This window comes from Ursus arctos, unplaced genomic scaffold, assembly GCF_023065955.2.
Source record: "Ursus arctos isolate Adak ecotype North America unplaced genomic scaffold, UrsArc2.0 scaffold_6, whole genome shotgun sequence".
Lineage (NCBI taxonomy): Eukaryota > Metazoa > Chordata > Mammalia > Carnivora > Ursidae > Ursus > Ursus arctos.
In genome coordinates this window covers 68,239,743-68,260,540 of record NW_026623078.1, presented here as the reverse complement: position 1 = coordinate 68,260,540, position 20,798 = coordinate 68,239,743, and the positions used below count along the sequence as shown (strand labels likewise).

At 40.1% G+C, this 20,798-nt stretch overlaps 1 protein-coding gene across 1 annotated transcript in view; it reads left to right on the top strand.

Moving 5' to 3' along the window:
* Positions 1-11,841, top strand: part of MRPL13 (mitochondrial ribosomal protein L13) — a 46,340-nt gene extending 34,499 nt beyond the window's left edge. Inside the window, exon 7 of the mRNA XM_026495503.4 lies at positions 11,553-11,841. Within this exon, the coding sequence (XP_026351288.1) occupies positions 11,553-11,574 (22 nt within the window). The 3' untranslated portion in view covers positions 11,575-11,841. The remainder of the gene's footprint in view (positions 1-11,552) is intronic.
* The last annotated feature ends 8,957 nt before the right edge of the window (positions 11,842-20,798 follow it).

The following is a 20,798-nucleotide window of genomic DNA, read 5'->3' as shown; positions in this document are numbered from 1 at the left end:
ATGTAATTCAGCTGCACAAACTTTTATTGAGTTTGTACTATGTGCTAGACATTTGGATAGATGTCTAGGATATACAGATGGTGAAGCATTTAAATGTAACTTCCTCCAGAAGTCCTTCCTATAATCTGTGAACTGGGTTAAGCCCCCTTTATAGGGTCTTATTGTACACTTTCCTTTTCATTCACTGCATTTATTCTAACATAATTAAGTATCTGTGTGATTTTTTTGTTTAATGTCTTTCTCTGACTAGATTCCATGAGGGAACTCCGTGTTGTCTTATTTGCCTGAGTATAGCATCTGGCACATTAATAAGCATTCAGCAACTATTTCTTGAATGAATAAATGAAGAAAGTAAATATCCATGTATCAGCTTTTATAAATGACGTTAGGGAAGAATCTCTAAAAGATATGAAGTGAAGGTAGTAAAATGCTCCAATTTAATACTTGTTCTTCATGCTGGAACCAATGAAATTGACTAGCTTTAAAAACACTTTATTACCTTTGTTTCTGTTCACTGTGTCATCTGAGTTATCAATTTTCAGTTGATAGTAAACGAGTGATTAACAAACTCTATGTGAAAAATTGAAATAACTGATTATGTGGTATCTGATATTAATTCCAGCTAGTTATCATGATACATCCTCATGATAGTATTTTTCTCTAACATAAAGGACATTTTCCATCACTCCTTAGGTTCTGGTTTTCATTGCTTGATGATGACCAGAAACTATACATTATGTGACGTGATCTGATTCTAACAACTGAGTTTAGTGTGGGGTGATTGTCTCTCTTCTTTTGCCCTCCTTAGATGCCTATTTAATAGTTAGCCTTCTTGTCAAAACCCAAGAGTCTATTTTAATTCTTTTTAAATTCATTTTTTTCATGTAGATTATATAGTGGTTTATTTAGATAAATCAGTAGTTTCTGAAAATAAAAGGTTTTACAGTCTGTTTTATATGGTGTGATCTTTACAGTTCTCCCCCCCCCCTTTGGTGTCTGAGAGATGAGACTTTTGTACTTAGATAAATTTTATACTTTTGGAAAAATAATTTTAATTTAACATATTCTTGGAAACTTACATGGTGATTTATTCCAGACATATTCAATGTGCCTTTTCCTACTTAAACTGCATAGAACTTATATTTATCTTTACAACTGAACCCACATATACAGAACATTTTTCTAGGAAGATGTAAACATTTTTTGAAATTCTTTTAAAGAGATGTTCAATTTGCGACAAATTGAAATTAATCTCTAATCTCTGAAAAACATTTACTAGCTTTAATTTACCACCGTGGAATCTTTAATTTGCTAACAATTCACATAATAGAGACTTTAAACTCAAGCATGCAATTAAACACTTTCACTTTTAGGGAGTTAAAAAATATTAAATGGGAGTTAAAAAAAAAAAAAAAAAGCCTGGGTGGCTCAGTCAGTTGGGCGTCTGCCGTTGGATCAGGTCATGATCTCAGGGTCCTGGGATCGAGCCTCGCATCCAGCACCCTGCTCTGCAGGGAGCCTGCTTTTCCCTCTCCCTTTGCCCCTTCCCCTGCTTGTGCTGTCTTTCTCAAATAGATAAAATCTTTTAAAAAATAAATAATAAATAAAATGTATTAAATGTTTGGGGCGCCTGGGTGGCTCAGTCGATTAGGTGTCCGACTCTTGATTTCCGCTTAGGTCATGATCTCAAGGTCATGAGATTGAGCCCCACATCGGGCCCTGTGCTCCGCAGGGACTCTACTTAAGATTTTCCCTCTCCCTTTGCCCCCTACCCCTGCTTGCGCTCTCTCTTGCTAAAATAAAAAATAAATCTTTCTAAACAAAGTGTTAAATGTTCATTGTAGAAACTATGAATGAGGTACAAACTTAAGTAAATAATCTCACAATAGTTAACATTTTGGTGTGTTAGCTTCCACTGTTTCTTTGTGTTTGCGTTGTGTGCCTATGTCTTGTATTTTTTATCCCCATTTTTTCGTAAAAAAAGAAATGTGGGCACAGAAAGAAAATAATTTGACTAAGATCACACAATTGTTAAGTGGTGGATTAGGGATTCAAGCCCAAGGTCATGGTCCTGGGTCATGGTCCTAACCACTCTGCCTGAGTGCCTCTTGTAGCATCTTATGTAAGTATACTTAAGTCATGTGTAGTTTTCAAATAGTTTGCTTTCAAAAGTTATATCCTAAAAAAGTATTTTAAGTAGTCTTTGGGTTTTGGTAGGTTACCATGCTATATGAAGTTCTGGAAGTGTAAGAATCTGATTTTTTATAGAAACACCATTATAAATGAATCTATATCCCTAACCAAGAGGGATATATGGTACTTCTTTTTTTTTTTAACTAGAAATACCAAAGGTGCTGTTTAATCAAATATGTGACTAAACAGATTATGCATTTGGAGTTGTATATCATGAATGAAGAGTACTGATTAAACTGCTCATTAAACTGATTCCTGGCTCATTTAAAACAAATTAGAAGATGACTGAGTGCCTTTATTATATTAATGGAATTAGGAAGGGCTTTTCTTTAATTATTTTTAAGGAGACTTTTAGAGAAACTTAGAGTAACTTGATGCATTTTTTTAGTTACTACTCTGGAGATATGTTTCCCTGCCCTTTCTTTTCATTCCAGATTTCCCTCTGACAGGAATATGCACTAAGGCACCAGCCTTTCCTTTATGCTTTATTAAAGTATGATCTTTCCTTATAAGTAGCCGTTCAACTTGTGTGAATTGATGTTCCCAGATAATAATGTGGATATATACTTACACATTACAATTGAAGGATATCTCATGATACAGGTGTACTAGTTATTTAACAAAATCAATCAGCGTTTTATTCTTGCTGCACATTAGAGCTGACATCAAGTCCAGTTTTTATTACCATGGAACGCATAGAACCAGTAAAAAATAGGCATTTTTGGATTAACCAAAAGCTTATTGTCTGAGAAATAGATGATCTTTTGGTTCAGGGCTGTCTAATAGAACTTTCCACATGATGAAAAAACTCTATATCTGAGCTATCTAATACAGGAGCTCCTGGCCACATGTGGGTCTTGAGTACTTACACTGTAGCTAGTGTGACTGAGGAACTGAACTTTTATGTTAAATAATTTTAATTAAGTTTCAGTAGCCCTCTGTGACTAGTGACCACTTTAATGAACTTGCCATTTTAGTTGTTTGCCATTTCATAAAGTTCTAGTATTAAATCTTGTAGACATTAGAGTAAAACTTAAAATATGTAACACACTATGCAGTGCAATCCATTGAAAATGGGATTTCTCATTACTGGTAGATTTGCTTTCATGAGAAAAAATTTTTTTCTCCTTTTGGAGAAGGACGCTGCTTAAAATATGCTCTCGTTCCACCCAAAATAGCTAAGCCAACAATATAATCTTCCTTTGGAATGTAGTAATTGGAATTTAGTCAAGATAGTTCTGATGGTGAATGTTCAGAGACTTGACTGAAACAGATGTACCTGGATTGTACCTAAATCAATAGACACAAAAATAGCTTGCTTTGGTTTTTGTTTCCCTAGTAATAAAATTTAAAATATGTTCATAATATAGAAATGTACATTTTTTAATTGGAACTATGATTAGCTTTCAGCCAAATGGCAGCTTATTAGCTTTTCTAGTGGAGACTTAAGCTTTTGAGCAACAAACAGTAACAATAGTCACAACTAAGCTTTGAACCCAGTAGGTCTTGCACAGAATTGTTTTAATCTTAATTAAAAGCTCCATTGTTGGGATTTCATTTAAATTATTTTAAATCATTTACACAAGTTATGTTCTCTCAGGCCTGATTTCAGTTCATGCAGATTTTCTTATGCTAGTTGTATAGTCATTTTTAAAACAATATTAGACAAGAAGGAAAGAAACTGATATTTATCAGAAAACTGAACTTTGTTTAATAACTGAAAGTCATTTTCTTATATAAGAAGTATGGCCTATAAACCTCACTTCTTAAATTTGTGGATGTACTGGGTGTATTAATATTTTTTAGAGCTCATGCATACATAGATTGTGTTAGAATATGTTTGGAAGTTATATTTTGTTTCTTGATGGTACAAAATAAATGTGTGGTTGCCATGTGCAAGTGGTGATTGGAGGGTATGCACTGAGAATTTGTTTGTCAAAGAAACAAAGAAAAAGCATTAGTGCTATTTTTTTCTTCACAATTCATTTGCCTGGATTGTAGTTTTCAAAGGGTCAACTTATTTTAATGCTGTCAATAATTATTTCCATAATCATTGTAGTTTTGCCAACACATTACAAAACCACAGTAATCATAGAAATTATAATGCTATCACTGTAATGGAAACTTTTCATTAGTGTAAAAATAAAACTTGGATCACTTTAAACTTTTTTTATTTTCATTTTTACAAAATTCTGTAGGAGGGCTTTTCTTAGGAAAAACAAGGTATGTGGAAAATCTCAACCTGAGTTGCTTTGCATAGTCCACAGAGTGACGAAACAGTACCAAAAAAGAAATAGATCTTTGTATTCCTCACTCATTAAGTCCGTAATGCTTTGTTTTAAGCAAAAACCTCACCTTTGTATAGAAACTAAGTGTGGAAAGTTCAGCATCAGTACATCTTGAAAAGAGACGTTTATAATGAAAACCCACGTCCCCGGCGGTTAATGCCCTCTACAGAGTGTGCTATTAGAAGTGTGCCTGCGAAGAAGAGAGTGGCAAGGATGGAAGTGGGGAGATACCAGGACAGTCATGATTGGCCCTGAATTGTCTTTGCCGAGCAGGATTCGGGTTAGAGTGTTTTCTGGGTGATGCCTCCCCAGCTGTAAAAGGAACACAGGTACAGGAACACAGGTATGTGGACATTAGCCCTGGCCAAGGGCCATGGGGAGCATCCTGTGTAGTCTAGTCTGTAGCTCTAGAAGAGAGCAATGATTTAAAGTTACACATGCCCTCTGTGAAATCTGTGAACTCTAAAAATCTACAGATTTTCAGTTGTATTTAAATTAATACCCAGAAAACAATATTTTTACCTATGCCTCTTTTATAAAAGTGCTTCACATCTGAGGCTTAATTTATTTGAAGACCGTGAAGAAGGATTTTTACCTTTTCAAAACCCGTAAGGAATTGGGATCTAGACATCCTCAAGATTTTCCATAATTTTATGCTAGTCTGGTCATATGGCATTTTCCTACAATATTTAACTTAATTTGCTGCTCTTCACAGACAGAAGTTATTAGCTGGACTTCAGGAGCAGGGTTACATTCCAATTTTCCCATTTTTCAACCAGCTCAGCATTGGCAAAAACTATAGACCTCAGTATTTCCAGTGCTGAATTTTGCTCAAATTAGACATTCTAAACTTTACTGTTCTTTTGGATGAACAGATTAGGACTGGTTGTTAAAATTAAAAACAATCTCTACTTGAGCAACCAAACCAAATCATTCCGAGCCAATAGAGCTCATGACTTAAAGGTGATAATCGAACGTAACAGCAATTCCTATTTATTTTAACTGAAAAAAGCAATAAGTTGATTTAAAAAATATTTTTAACAATCCTTTTAGTTTTTTGTTTGTTTGTTTGTTTGTTTTTTAAAGCACTATGGAACTTTTTCTAACCAGGTTTTGGTACATGGTACAGTGCCTAGAGAAATGAGTATTGAGGCACCATTCTTCTGCCTCACGATTTCCTGTACGGCTGGCATCTTTAGTTCAAAGAATTTTAGTTCAAGGAGTATGCAATGTCACCAGACTTCCTGTGATTGTTTATTCTAATTAGTTTCATCAGTACAATGACTTAAAACTCAATCAAACTGACCTTTTATTGTTAAGATTACTCCACTGTCCAAATTTTATTCTCGTTTAAATATTTTGTTGGAATAAGCATTATACCAATGAATACTATTTATGAGTGAAAAGATGTAAGACCTAAGGGAGAATAAAATATTTTGGGGATTTATTACACTTGTTATATACAATTTCATGGATTCACAGCTGAAATTCAAATGCTTTTTTCTTCTGGAAAATAAATTATCTTAGTGGGATAAATAATTATTAAGTGTCTAACTGACCCATCACATAAACTATGTGTTTTATAGCTTTATATTTCATCTTACTCACAAACCAAATGGGTTTGTCCCCTCATTTTACAATAAAACTAAATCTCCCTAAAGATTTTTCCTCAAGTCAAAAGATAAATTCTTTATAGAAATGTCCCCATAATTTAAATGTGTTGGCCTCTGTCATTTTTTTGTCCTGAATTTGAATCTCTGAATTTCTGAGATGTACTTGTTTCATTTTAATGAGTGGCAGTATTTTGCCTGTTTTATTTAGTGAGTGGCAACATTTTGCATAGGGATGTCAGTGGCAAAGGATTTGCTGTAGAAAATTGAGAATTTTGTGAGATGTGATATGATTTTAACTTTCAAGTTTCTGAGCAATTACAAGTACCATAGAATACTTCCTAAAGCTCAGATAGCCCTTTTTTAAGTTCTATTTCCTCATTCAAAAAAGTGATTTTTTTTAAAGCTGTAGTTTAGTTTGAAAGCAGTTTTTTGCTAGTGACAAATATTAAGTGCAAAATGAATTATTGCTATAGATATTTAGTAGGTGTGTAATTTTAGCATAGTTTAGAAAAAGTATTAAGGAAAGTCTTATGTGGGCTAATTCTTCCCAAATTACCCTAAGTATATATATGAAAGCTTAACACTTTCAGCTTTCCCCTCAGAGGTCAAAGTGTCCGTATGTGTGTGTATGTCTGTGTGTGCAGCCCCCTCTATGAGAAAACGCACTGTCTAAAGACAGACCTTTGTCTTGCTTGCTGCTGTGTTCCCAGTGCCCACAGCTAGACCTGACACTCAGTAATCTTTGTTGAATGAATGAATGAATGAATGAGTGGAATCTTATCTCCCCAAAGAGGAATTGACTTTTAATTCACAAAGTATGGTAAATTCATATTTTGGTCTTTTCTCCCTTCTTAAAGCTTGCTTAATAGTTATAGCTAAAATAGAAACTGTTCTTAACACTCCGTGCTTTAGTGTAACTCTGATATATTTAATTTTGCATACTTTGTATTACATATAAGAAGAAAAGGTTATGGTAATTTTGTTAAACTATAACTTATTTTTGTCAAGGAAAACACTTCCATAAAAATTAATAGAGATTAGCTTACTGTAACAGCATTTGAAATGATTCTTCAGAGATTTCCTGAGATTTTAGAATACTGTTACTTACAAAAATATTAACCTTATATAAGATTATCTTTTATTTTATTTTTTTTTAAAGATTTTATTTATTTATTTGACAGAGATAGAGACAGCCAGCGAGAGAGGGAACACAAGCAGGGGGAGTGGGAGAGGAAGAAGCAGGCTTATAGCGGAGGAGCCTGATATGGGGCTCGATCCCACAACGCCGGGATCACGCCCTGAGCCGAAGGCAGACGCTTAACCGCTGTGCCACCCAGGCGCCCCAAGATTATCTTTTATTTTAAAATTTCAGGTTTTTTTATTTGCACTGAAACAGTGACAAAGAATGAAGGCAAACATAGAATATAAATATACTCATCATCCTTCTAGCAAAGGATTAAGCCATTTCCTTTAAGTTCATTAAAGTTTAAAACAACGTTTAAGCATCCATACGATGAAAAGCAATATACTAGGTGCTAGGTGTCTTGCTTTTACAAATTATTTAATCTAGTAACTACATTTTAATCTTTAGTCTTCCTTTGATGATAGATACCAGAGGAATTCCAGTGGCCTCAGTACATGTTATCGTAATTTAAAATTATTTTTTATTGTATCAGAAAAGCCTAAAACTGCCTGTTAATAAAGTCCTCTCGTGGGTAAAGAGCTTCAAAGGATACTGTATAGCAAATGGAATCACCTCGAGCTGAAGGAAGAAGTATGTGACCTTCTCTTAGGCACAGCGAGTTTGAGAAATTTACTTCGTTTGCTTCTTCAGCATCTTCAGATAGTGCTCCCCTCGGTCTTAGGAGTAGCGCTGTGGGAGGTCTCAGGTGAACCCGTGCCAAGTCACTCTGGTCTGTGGGCCAGCACTCAGCACATGGGAGCTTGTTGGGAATGTAGAATCGTGAGCCCCTTTGCAGGTTCACCGAATCTGAATCTGCATTTTCACAAGAGCCCAGGCGATGTGTATACCCACTGAAGCTGGAGAAGCACTTGGGTAAATAGACCTCCCTCCCCTTTCTTATCTGGCTTTTCTTTCAGTGGAAGAAGGTAAGCAGTGTAAATGCCTTGTATGTGTATCTGCTCTCGTGTGTGCGTGCGTGCAGAGAAATAAAACCGTATTTACTGTGAAAACCATTTTTCCCTGCAAGGGCACCCCCTGAACGCCATCTAATATCATTAATTGCCTTCAGTATAAGTTGATGTTTCTGGCTGTGCCAACATCTAAAATACCTAGTCCCTTGGCCACGATACTGTTTTCCCCTCCTGGAAGCAAATTAACTATCCATAAGAGATCCTGATTCCTTTCCATAAGAAAAGGAAAGGATGAGTTTATATAACCAAGTGGCATTTTCAAGGCAGTGACTGTACTGCAATGACAGATATCTTACAGGAATCCACCATATGCCAGGCCCTGTGCTCATTGCTAGAAGCATAAGCTCAGTTATATGGGGACCCCGCCTTCAAAGGAACCAACAGCCTACTGGAGATCACAGGATAAAACGGCGCATGCAAGCACTTGCAGTCAGGAGGTCTGCACTAGGTCCCTGCCATCCACCTCCTAGCTGTGCAGCCTTAGGCTAATTATCCAGCTTCTCTGGGCCTCAGTATTGTCAACTGTAAAATGGGATTGATAAAAGTGTCCTTCTCACAATGTAGTTATGAGAATAAAATGAGATAATGCATGTGAAGTAGTTAGTACACTTCACGGCATCTAATAAGCATTCAGCCCATCTTACATAAATAACAGCATTTATTTACATAAATAAAGGCAAGTATAATTTGAGAAACACTGTAACAGAAGTATGCATGATATTCTCTGGCAGTCTCACGAAGAGGAGCCCTAAGTTAGAAAGGAAGGTCGTGGAGGGCCACCCAGATGATGTGATTTTTGACGTGGATTTTGAAGGATTAGTCAAGTCTACCAGGCAGAAAAAAGCTCAAGAACTCAAGTGGAGAGATGTGGCAGTTCTTATCTGGGCAGTAGCAAGTAGTATAGCGGGACCAGAATGTAAAGAAATGGGGTGTAGAAAGAATAACTCAGAAATGTTGGCTGAGGCCGTGTCGTGGAGGGTTATATATTGACTTCCAGGGTGTTTGGATTTTGACAAAGCAGTGGAGGACTACTGAAGATTTTTTAGGCAGGGCCACTGGATATGCAGAAGTGGGATGGAAAAGAAGGAATCTGTGGTAGAGACTCTGACATGACATGTCTTTCCCTTTGCCCCCTTTCTCTTAAACTCCACATCCTAATTGATAGCTGCCTGTCGTGTCCAAATTTTATCATATCATATTCAAAACCAAGATCCTTCCCTTCCAATCTGTTCCTCTGCCTGTATTCTCTAGCCTGGAAAGAGCAGCAGCCTTGCCATTCACGGAGGTCTTCAAGCTGAAAATCAGGAATCATCCCCAAATCCTCATTTTCTAGTAGCTCTTCTTCCTCCACCTCCCTGGCCCCATCCCCCTTCCCTGTCCTTTCCCACCCTCTCCCCACCAACATGGTGCTTTTCTGCCTCTTAAATCCTGAACCTGTCCTTTCTTCTCAGTTATCACTGCCACAGCTCTGACACAGCCCTCTTCTTCATCCTCCTCACTTCCTGCCAGAAAATCGTCTTGAAACAGATTTGGGCCTTATTAGCCCCCTAAAGCTTTCAGGTCACTACCTACTACATACCTTACATCACAGATCACACCCTTCACACACATTTCCAAGTTTACTTGTAAATCCCACTAAAAGGTGCTTTTGTCATCTCATTGCTATTTAATAAATTAACCTTTGGTGTGGAAAGAGCTAGACTGTGACTAAGCACGTTTAGTTTTATTGAGTGGAGTTGCAGAGACTTTTTGTTAGGACCTTAGCTTGGAAGATTCCTTTCTGATGGCATCACCACCCTAGAGTCATTGATTACATGAACCAGCTCGACAAAAGAAGTGGTTTCTTGAAATGTGCTGGTGTCTCTTGACTGGGAACGGCTTCCACTGAATTGAGCCACATGCCAAAGATTAAAAGGATGCACTTTGGAGCCACGTTCAGCTCTCAGACCACACGGTCGTTTCCCAGACTTTGGATGCAGTTTTTACATTTGGGAAGAGATTTCAGAAACAGTGACAAAGTTCTGCAGTTTCTCCTCCAGTTGTTATAGAGCAGCTGATACGGTGAAGCATGTTTGGCTGGTTTCCCAGATCAGAGCCTGTGTTCCTCGGAGTCAAATAATAACTTTAAATTGTAATGTAGCTTGTTTACTCAGCCACCAGACTGTTGGTCTTCATAGCTGAGCTATCTGGTATCTTGTGAGTATTCTGTTTAAGAAAACATGCTGTGAGTGTAGAAAGGGACTAGATAAGTTATTTCGGGGCAAACAGAGTTCATCTACTTTTTAAAGGAACTCAAAGTTTATCAAATATTTTTACAGCTGTTTCAAAAATATCGATTTCATTTACTGATTACAAACTTCCTTCTGAAAATTCCATGTGAGCTCAACACCTACAAATACACCTGTGGAAAAGATAAAAGGACACTCTAACATTTTTTGCATTTTTAAATTTCCTGTTTCTTCATTTTCTCCACTGTTACGATTTAACATTTCCCTTTAAAAAAGTGCTTTTTGTTTTAATTTACTACTGGTAATTTACTACTGAAGTAACTTTCAGGTATGATTAATCCTGTAAATGCATGAATGAGGAAAAGACCAGTTATATGTATATAATTAAAATATCAAAGGCCTGGTGTTTACATTTAATTTACATATGTATCATAATGAAAAAGAATTTAGCATGATAATATAAATAGGGAAATTACTCATTCAAAAATTGCCTTGATTAGGTAAATCCATATGCTTACATGGATTTTTAAAGATCATAGCAATCCTTTCCATGAAAAAGTCTTTAAAAAAGTATATTTAAAAATAGAACAGAAATCAGGGGTGCATGGGTGGCACAGCGGTTAAGCGTCTGCCTGCAGCTCAGGGCGTGATCCCGGCGTTCTGGGATCGAGCCCCACGTGGGGCTCCTCCGCTATGAGCCTGCTTCTTCCTCTCCCACTCCCCCTGCTTCTGTTCCCTCTCTCGTTGGCTGTCTCTATCTCTTCAAATAAAAATAAAAAATAGAATCTTTAAAATATATATATATATATAGAACAGAAATCAAATATAAGTTTTTAAGTTACTACTTTGATGCATAGGCACAAGGCAGCCTATATTTATAGTCTCGAAAGAGCTTGGGAATTGTCGCTTCATGATGATTTGGCTTTAGTGTTTTTCACCAAAAATCTACTGTTTGTAGATAATTTCTCAATGAACAGTTACTTTCATTTTAAATTGAAAAATATATCTTCCTTCATCAGGCAGGAGAAAATGATATGATGATTCATAAAGAAATAAATGTTGATTTTGTCTTTCAGACCTGAAGATTATCGACTCTAGGAAAATGAAAATTGCAGGAAAGAGCCGTGCGGTGACTGAAGCTCCTTCTGATGAGTCTCTCCCAAGCTACAGGCTGAGTGAGACAGCCGCTGCATTTTGACAAGGAACTTGTCGTGGGTGCTGAAAGCTTGTGGAGAAAGGTCAGGAGGTTATACTCCTTCAATAGGAAATTGCAATAAAATACATTATTTTATAGAATTCTTTTATGATGTAGTCCAATTCGAATGTTGTAAGTGATGATAAGAATAAAATTGCTTACTTGTTTAACTGTCCAATTTTTCATTTAACAAAAACACAAACCCTAGGTAGCACTGCAGGTAAAGTTGCCGACAAGTGCCCGGCGGTGCGGATTCTCTCAAGTTCTGCCATCACTGTTCTGCTCCCGCCCCGGGGAAAACAAGCCCCACCATCACGTTTCCTTTCAGTGATTGTTTTATCTAACCTTCCACAGTACATTCATCCTTCCAGCTCAGAAGGGTAAGGTTTGCGCTGAGGTATTTACAAAGTGCAGTCATCTTTTTCCCATGTAGCCTCTTGGTCTCCATGACACCAAAATAAACCATTGCCTGTCTGCTCCCTGGAAGTCTCCCTGCCTTGCCTGTGGTGCCATTCGCAGACCCCTGCGCGATGTCTCTGTATCTTCTCCTGTTGGCTCCAGTCACTTTTGTGCTGGGCACTTAGATTGGACTGCTGAGATAAATATCCCTAGCAGAATCTCTTCTTTAGAAATTAAGGTGCTGAGCCATTGTATTTAGGCATTTTTGTGGGAGATTGTTTTTGTTTTTGTTTTTGTTTTTCTTCTCTTGCCCTCGTCAGTCAAGGAGTGAGTTTCAGACCACCTTTCCCATTCACTCAGCAAACAGGTATTTGCCAGGCACAGTGCTAGGTGTTGGGAAAACAGAAATCACACGTCTCCCCCCAGCACCTCTTGCCCCACCGAAGAGCATATACAGCCTTCTGCAGAGTGGAACGGAGCTATAGATCGACTTGTAAATAAGTGCACCTGGTATCACAGGTGCAGATATCAACTCTGTATGTGCTGTGATGTAAGTATGTGTATGGGAAACCAGTAACTAAAAGAGGAAGTGTTGCTAGTAAGCATCTGCCAACGTCCCGAACACAATAGCTTTATATAAATTCATGGGATCCATATGGCAGCCCTATAATGTACATACTGTAATCCTCCCCATTTAAAAACAGAGATGCTGAAGTAGCAACAAGTAACTTGGCCAAGGTCACAGAAGTGAACTGCTGAGTGGCCGTCAGAATTTGAGTCCAGACAGTCTGGTTCAAAAGCCCATGGACTTAGCCACTTGGAGCTGAGAAGAAGTGAGTGTTTATGTCTACATATCACAAATTCTGTAATAAAGCAAGCACAACCTGGTACAGGTCAACAGCCACCATTCGCAAGGAAGTAGTAGTTCTATTTTAAACTGTTGGACCAAAAAAGAAGCTCCCCCCCCCCCTTCCCTGCGATGTGGTAACTGTAGGTGTGAGTCAAGATGAAATAAGCCTCCAGCCCCTGATGCAGTAGCTCTAATAGAGAGGAAATTAGTCTGGTGTAGCCTGAACACCTAAGACAATGCCTGGCACGTATTTCTTCATTGAGAAAGGCTCACTAAAGAAAGCCCTGGTTTCTAACAAAACTGCAGGATTTGAAGAGCTGAGAGCATAGCAACGTGCCGTACAAGAACACTGAGCCCAGTCATCATCATATTCAGTAAGAGTAGGGACACTGATCACCATAAACCTCACTCTCGCTGTGGGAGAGTCCCTTTGGGAGGGAGGGGCCATCTGACCCTGTAGAACCTTCTAGACCCAAACAAAGGCTATATTGGTGGACCGAGTTGCTCCTCCTCACTGTTAGTCGCTAACTCCACTTTGCATATGGAGAGAACCAGAGCAGGGAGGCTTCTACACCCCGTAAATGGCCCTCCGAAGCGGACTCTGTTAGACCTTCCACAGCCTGCCCTTTTGCCATTGCTCGAGAGTTTAACAGCCTGGCCCATACGTGTCCTAAGAGAGCACAACCCCAAGTAGCCAAACAGAAATCACAACTCGCTGTAGGGGACCCAGTAACCTCAGGGAGGAAGCCAGGCCAGACCACTGGAATCGTGGCTCCTATTGAAGTCATGACTGAAATGAATAGAAGAAACAAAAGAGAACTTTAAAAAATAAGATCTTACAGAAAAAGAAGGAAACTAATTATTTCAAGAATCCTGTGGGAAGGAATTATATATGTATATAACATATATATAATAAATAATATAACATATATATAATGGCTATGTGTAATGTGCAAATTGATGCAGATAAATAAGGAATCAAATCACTAAAACCAAAATTGTATTTGTTCATATGCAGTTTCGCACTATTAGCCAACACCAGGCAAACGTGAAAACCACCACCCAGCTGCACATACGAGTGAGTGGTAGAGTAAGAGAAAACACCTCTCTCTGTTTTCCCCGAGTGCCTTGCCTACCGTATTTTCAACCCAGGGGAGTGTCCTGACTCCGGACTGCAAAGCCCTGAGCCGAGCGGGTGCTATTGCAGCCGGCACTCAGCCTTCAGTAAGCACACCGATGAACACGGGAGACAGCACCGAAAACACACGAGCAAGAGTGTGATCTTCACTTCCCAAGAAGCACCTGTGTTCCGGGCGACGGAAAACTGTAAAGCACTCATTTGCTGTGGGTTGAAGATAACCCCAAATCTGACGCAGCGTGAGCGCACGTTGCGTCATCTCATCTCTTGGGGGCGCACCCGAACAGCTCCTTTATGAGGGGGGGAGACTAACAAAACAGGAAAAGTTGGACTTCTGTGGGAAGCTAATACAGAGGAACGAAAACCAGGACAGTCCGCCGCAGCCATCCCCCTCCGGTACCCACTTTCCACAGCCCCTCACTCTAAACACCTCCATAAGCCCACTTCGTGTCCTGTCAAAACAACATCCCGTATTTACTATAATGTTTATTAGGAACTTATGTTTAAAATTATGGTCGTTTTCTTGCATCCCGAGACGTACAAGGTGTGAGCTTCCTGCCCCAACTCCCTTTTTCCCATAAGCCCTGTCATCTTTGGAGTGCACAATTCCGCCTTCCAGGAATTATTTTCTTAGGAACGCACCTGCCATGTCGCCGGGCACACGGCCGTACTCACTGCAGTCGCGGGTTTGGCCGCTCCTTCTGTCAGGCTGACTCTTGCAGGGTCCTGAGAGGTCACACTCCCCCAACCCTGGCAGATACTGTGCTCAAGCCCGGTGCCATCGCCCCGTGGAGTCTGAGCCCCAGAGGGGAAGGCCTCCTTCGTAGGCGCCGCGGTGCTGGTGCGACAGCCTGCGCTCATCTCGGGGCGGGGCCATCTCCGGGATTCGAGCAGCTCCTCGCAGGTGGGCCAAGATAGAGCTAGGCGCTCCAGCAGGCCTTTTAAAGGCATCATGACCCAGAATGCAGTCCTTTTCTTTCCCAATTCCTACTCCAAATTCACAAAGTGAATACAAAGAACTAGGACCGGTGAGACTGATAACGTCCCTCGGTTGGGACAGACCGGGCCATGCGCTGAGCCAGAGGCGAGGGTTGTGATAAGGAAGCAAGGCTGCCATCTTTAAAAGTGGTTGCAAAGCAGAATTTCGTTTTACTGTAAGGTTTAATTTAGATGAAGGAGGTTAAAAAAAAAAAAAAAAGTGCATGCAAACTGCCGTGATCGGAACTGTCGCTGTGCTTGTGCCCCATCTTTTTTTCTCTGTGCTGCATGATTTGTTTTCTGACCTTCTGGAGAAGGGGGTTAGTAACCCATGTAGCCAAGAACAACATTAAATGTCCACGTCCCTCCTTGGCTGAAAACTTCCCGGCGGAACAGGTAGCAGGTTTCGAGTCTGCAAAGCCTTCGAGCCCCAGGAGGGATTCTGCTGCCAAGCGCCACAATGCTGAGTTTGAATTGGATAGAACCCTATTTAAGAAGGTACGATCTTTCCAAGACAGACATGAAGGCTACATTTCAACTTAAATACAGGCCCTTACAGAGAAATGGTATTTCTCTCTCTTCCCAAAAATCTGAAATAAGAGAATTGAGTAGTTTTGCAGCATCACGACCGCTCGGGGCTTCACCTTAGAAGAATGTAAATCTGAGATCAGCTACTGGTAAAACAGACGGGTGCCCCGCCCGCGCCCCAACTTCTAGTAGGCTGGCCGCCAAGAAGGTTTAGGATACATTTCCACACGAAGACAGCATAAACAGGACCTCAGAAGGAAACACACATTTGTATCCATGCCATTTGGTCCATGAGAAACTCTTTGATTTCAAACAGATCTGTATTTCAAGGCTTAACTTTGCTTTTACTGCCCTCACTTCTCAATTCCAAAGCTAATACTCATTAAAGCCTTGCAAACAGGCCGGTAGAAGACCCTACTGTTTCAAGTGCAAACCTGTGCTTTACAGTTTGCTGTGTGGGGCTCCAGCTGGTCAGACTGTATTAAATCGTTTAGAATCAATGCTCTGAAATGATGATACCATCAGACATCTTCCTTTGCCATCACAAAGCTAAAAAAGGTCTTGGTATTTAGAGAAAATGTCGAGTATAATATAAGCAACTGTCTTCGACTTTTTGGCAAATTCACAAAATCCAAATAAAATATTTTTACAACTTGTGAGAAAAATATTACCAGTTATTTCATTATTATGCACCGTTACCAGCACCGTGTATATGGAGAGCCAGTAAATCATGGAGAAATGTGAATATGTGTATCCTTTCAGAAAATTGGACCCGAAGTCAAAACCTTGGAGGCGGTGATTAATCAGCCAGCTCTCCAGTCTATATTAACCGAGGATCAGCTGCTGTATTTCATTCAGCCATTCAACCAATATTTATGTTCCAGAAACTCTTCTAGGTGCTTGAAATAGATATGGGAATAAGTTTCCTGCTATCATGGTATGCTCTTGTGATTTATAACAAGAAATGTATATATTTGTGGACTTCATCCTGTTTCTGGCACAGAGCTAAAACTCTTGGAATTTCCTAAGTGATGAGAGTGGTAACGATGTATTTTGTTATATTAATGAGATGATTTTGGGATTGCACCTAAGGATGGGGACTGGTTGCCAGGAGAACCAATCACATGATACAGGCTTGGAGCCGTCAATCCCACTCTGCCCTCCAGGGAAGAGAGAGGGACTGGAGGTTGAGAGAGTAGCCAATGAGTTAATCAATCAAGCCTCTGTGATAAAGCCTCCGTAAAACCCCAAAAGGTCAGGGTTCTGAGAGCTTTCAGGTTGGTGAACCAAAATACATCCACACATTGACATGCCAGGCCCCAAACTCCATGGAGACAGAAGCTCTTGCGTTCAGGCCCTCACCCTATGTGTCATTTCATCTAGCTGTTGATTCGTATCTTTTTTTTTTTAATTTTTTTTAAGATTTTATTTATTTGTTCGACAGAGATAGAGGCAGCCAGAGAGAGAGGGAACACAAGCAGGGGGAGTGGGAGAGGAAGAAGCAGGCTCACAGCGGAGGAGCCTGATGTGGGGCTCGATTCCAGAACGCTGGGACCACGCCCTGAGCCGAAGGCAGACGCTTAACCGCTGTGCCACCCAGGTGCCCCTGATTCGTATCCTCTTAATACCCTTTGTAATAAGCTGATGATCTAGAGATTCAATGGGCTGAGTTTTGTGAGTCGCTTTAGCAAATTAATCAAACCCAAGGAGGGTGGCATGCAAACCTCTGATTTATAGCCGGTCAGGAGGCAGAGGGGACAACCTAGATGTGTCATTAGTATTGAGCTGGGGACTGAGCCCTTAGCCTGTAGGCTCTGTCTCCAAGTAAATAGTGCCAGAATTGAGTTGAATCTGTGGGACACTGATCAGTGTCCCACAAAGAAAAAGCACATGTGGGAATTGGTGTCAGTTGCACACGGGAGTCTACATTCTGGTGAAGGGATGCAGACAGCAGACAGCAGACAGAATACGTTACCTAGAGAGAGGTTATATAGAAGTTATATTTGTAGGCGTGAAGTACGAGATCTGTCAGCTATTGCCACAATCCTCTTGCAGAGCACCACTCCAAAGCGATCATCTGTTTTTTCCCCTCTCCTGCGTGTGCAAGTTGGCTGGAGTTCAGCCACTGGAACTGGCCTTGCCTTCAAGCCACAGTTGGGTCCGGGTCTATTCCACATGTCTCTGGCCGTCCTTGGGCCGGTGGCTACCCGAGGCCCATTCTCATGGTGAAAGGCAGAAAGAAAGCAAGCTTAACCAGGCAAGCAAATTTCAAACCTCTGCTTGTGTGAGGTGTGGGGGCACCCAGTGCACGTCACGCTTGTGTGTCCTGCGGACTGATGCCTTCCATGGAAAAGTCAAGGGATTGGGAGGTATTTTGCTACCTTGGACATAAAGGAAGTTGGCGTGGAAGTGCATATTTCTATAATTATATTTTTATACTTATATTTTATATATAATTTACCCAAAGTGCAAAAGGAAGAAGAGGTTGGATTCTGTGTTTTTTTAAGCCAGAAGCAGCAGAAATTTTGACAGATTGAACAGAGTGAGAAAGAAAGAGGTGATGCACTTTGATCCTTTAACCAAACCTCTGGGCACTCACCTGAGGCTTCCCTCCCCCCAGTATGCCAAGACAGTGAAACTAGAAGAAAAAGGAAACAAATGTGAGTCTTCTTAAGGGAGTAAAAAAAATTTTTTTTTTCTTGACCCCACTTTTTGCACCACACACTCCCCTATTTCTTTGCTCCTTTTTGCAATAAGACTCATCCAAAGAGTGGAATATACTTGCTATCTCCATTTTTTTAGCCCCTCCTTTTCTCTCCAATTCTCTCAAGCTTTTGCCTTTGCCATTCTACCAAAATTGCTTCTTGAAGGTTTCAAATGACCTCCACACTTTCCATTTATCTCAGAATAGAAGCCAACATTTATACCATGGCCCATAGGCCAATCCAGCCCCCAGCGACCACTCTAATCTCATCTCCTGCAATTCTTCTTCTGCTCCTTCTGCTTGGCCATGCTAACTTCCTTACTGCTTCTAGAATACCTCAGGCACCTTCCCACCAAGGGCTTATGCTCTCGCCATTCCCACTGCTGGGAAGGCTCTTCCCCCAGATATATCCCTGTGGCTTACTCCTTCGGGTCTTTGCTCAAATGTCACTACTCATACAGCCTACTCTGGCCACCTTATTTAAAACTATAGCCCCCTCCCATCTCACCCTCAGCGCCTTCAATCCTCCTACCTTTACTTTTCCATAACACATTCTTCCTATGTGTGTGTGTGTCATTTATGTACTTATCAGGTTTATTATTTATTTTCTGTCATTTTCACTAGAATACAAGCTCAAATGAGAGAGCAATCTTTGCGTGTCAATCTTGCTGATGTATTCCATGTACCTGAAATATGCCAGGGGTGTATAGTTGCTGTGCCATAAACACATTCCCACAGTTCAAATGTACCTAATAACTTGGGCAAATCACAATGGTTCCTAACTAGTCTCCTGGATTCACATCTCTACCCTCATATTACATATCCCTTCTGCTCACCTGTGGCTTAGACAGAGTTATGGTGGCTAGTTCTGCGAGTTCAGACTCAACCTTGCTGGCAGTGTCTTATCTCATGCATATGCTAGGAACTTCTTTCTGTTTCAATACTGTCGTCCAAAGACAGTCCCTGAAGTTAGAACTTAATACCTCAAAAACCAAGCCTTAACCAGTGGGAGACAGGGAGTCAGAGGAGGAAAGCTTCAGCCTCTCACTCTCTGGAGAGAGTTCTAGGAAATAGTCTCTCACTCGTCAAAGGGCATGAAGGCACTGAATCCCCACAGCCTACAGCAGTGACCCTGATTATATATCTTTATATTGGCTTTCCCTTGCTCCCTGTCTCATTTGCCCTGTTCTTCATTGCTATTTCTTTGGATCACCTCTCAAATAAACTACTGCCCTGAAATCCTTGTTTCATCCAAAAGAACCCGAGCAAACACATACCAAAATCCAACCTTACACTGAGCCTGAAGAGATACTTCTAACACAGAGGTTTCTTCGTATCACTCCCAAAACAAAATACCTAGGTGATTTCCCATCACCTGGCCTAAAATCTAGACCTTAGTAAGGCTTATAAGACTCTGTGAGATTTTTGTAAGCCCACCTCTCCATTCTCATCTCCATCTACTTCTATTGTAGGACTTTACTGTTCAGTCCTTCTTAACCATTGGTAATTGCCAAACAAGCATGTCCTCATCCCTCTATGTCATGGAATAAACCCTCTTCAATTATCCTCTACCAATCCCATTTCCACCAATTCTCATATATCTCTTCTTTCCAGGCATTTCTTCTCCCTTGTTATCTCTGTCCCATGTAATACACCCAATATAACCATTGTCTTATTGTGTTATAATTGCTTATTGCTCCATTGAGGAGTCGAGCTTATTAAAGGCAGAGAATGTCTTTTCTTTTGTGTATCCCAGCACCTAACACAGTGTGTGGCTCATGGAAACCTCTAAAAGAGTGTCTGGCACATAATAGACCCATAGTCTATAATAAATATTTGTTGCATGAGTAACGGCAGCTATATTCGCTACGGCAATGCTAGCTAATATAATACACACACATATTTCTGGGCTGTTGTTACTCTATAAAAGTTTATTTCTTGGTCATGAAACAATGTAATGCAGATGTTCCTAATCAGTCACTGGCCTTTTGCAAAGTCATTCTGGAACCCAAACACCTTCCATCGTATGACTCCAGCCTCCTAAAAGACCTTGGCATCCTCTGCATTCAGGTAGCAAATGGGAAAAAAGCAAGTAGACAACATACACACACACACACACACACACACACACACATCTTAACTCTCTTGACTCAGAAGTCACATGCATATTTCATCGGTTGACAACATGTGATATAGCCATACTGAGGGGGTCTGAGCAATAAAAATCTACTTCGTACTCAAGAAGAAGAGAATACAGTTTTGGCAGCGGCCAGCCAGTCTCGAACACAGAAGCCAATAGGAAATTATTGGTACACTAGATGTAAGTGTGTCTTTGGTGATACTGGAGTCAGGAAGGTAAGAAATCTAGACTTTAATCAGTTAAGGAAAGAAAGAGGGACAAGAAGTCCAAGATAATATAATCCCTATCAATTAACAAAGCAGGTGCTTGCTTCCAAACACACTTGCCTTTGCTGTAGTCAGTGCCTGCTGTGATAGGAATAAAAATTCAAAAACCAAGTGAATGTCAAGA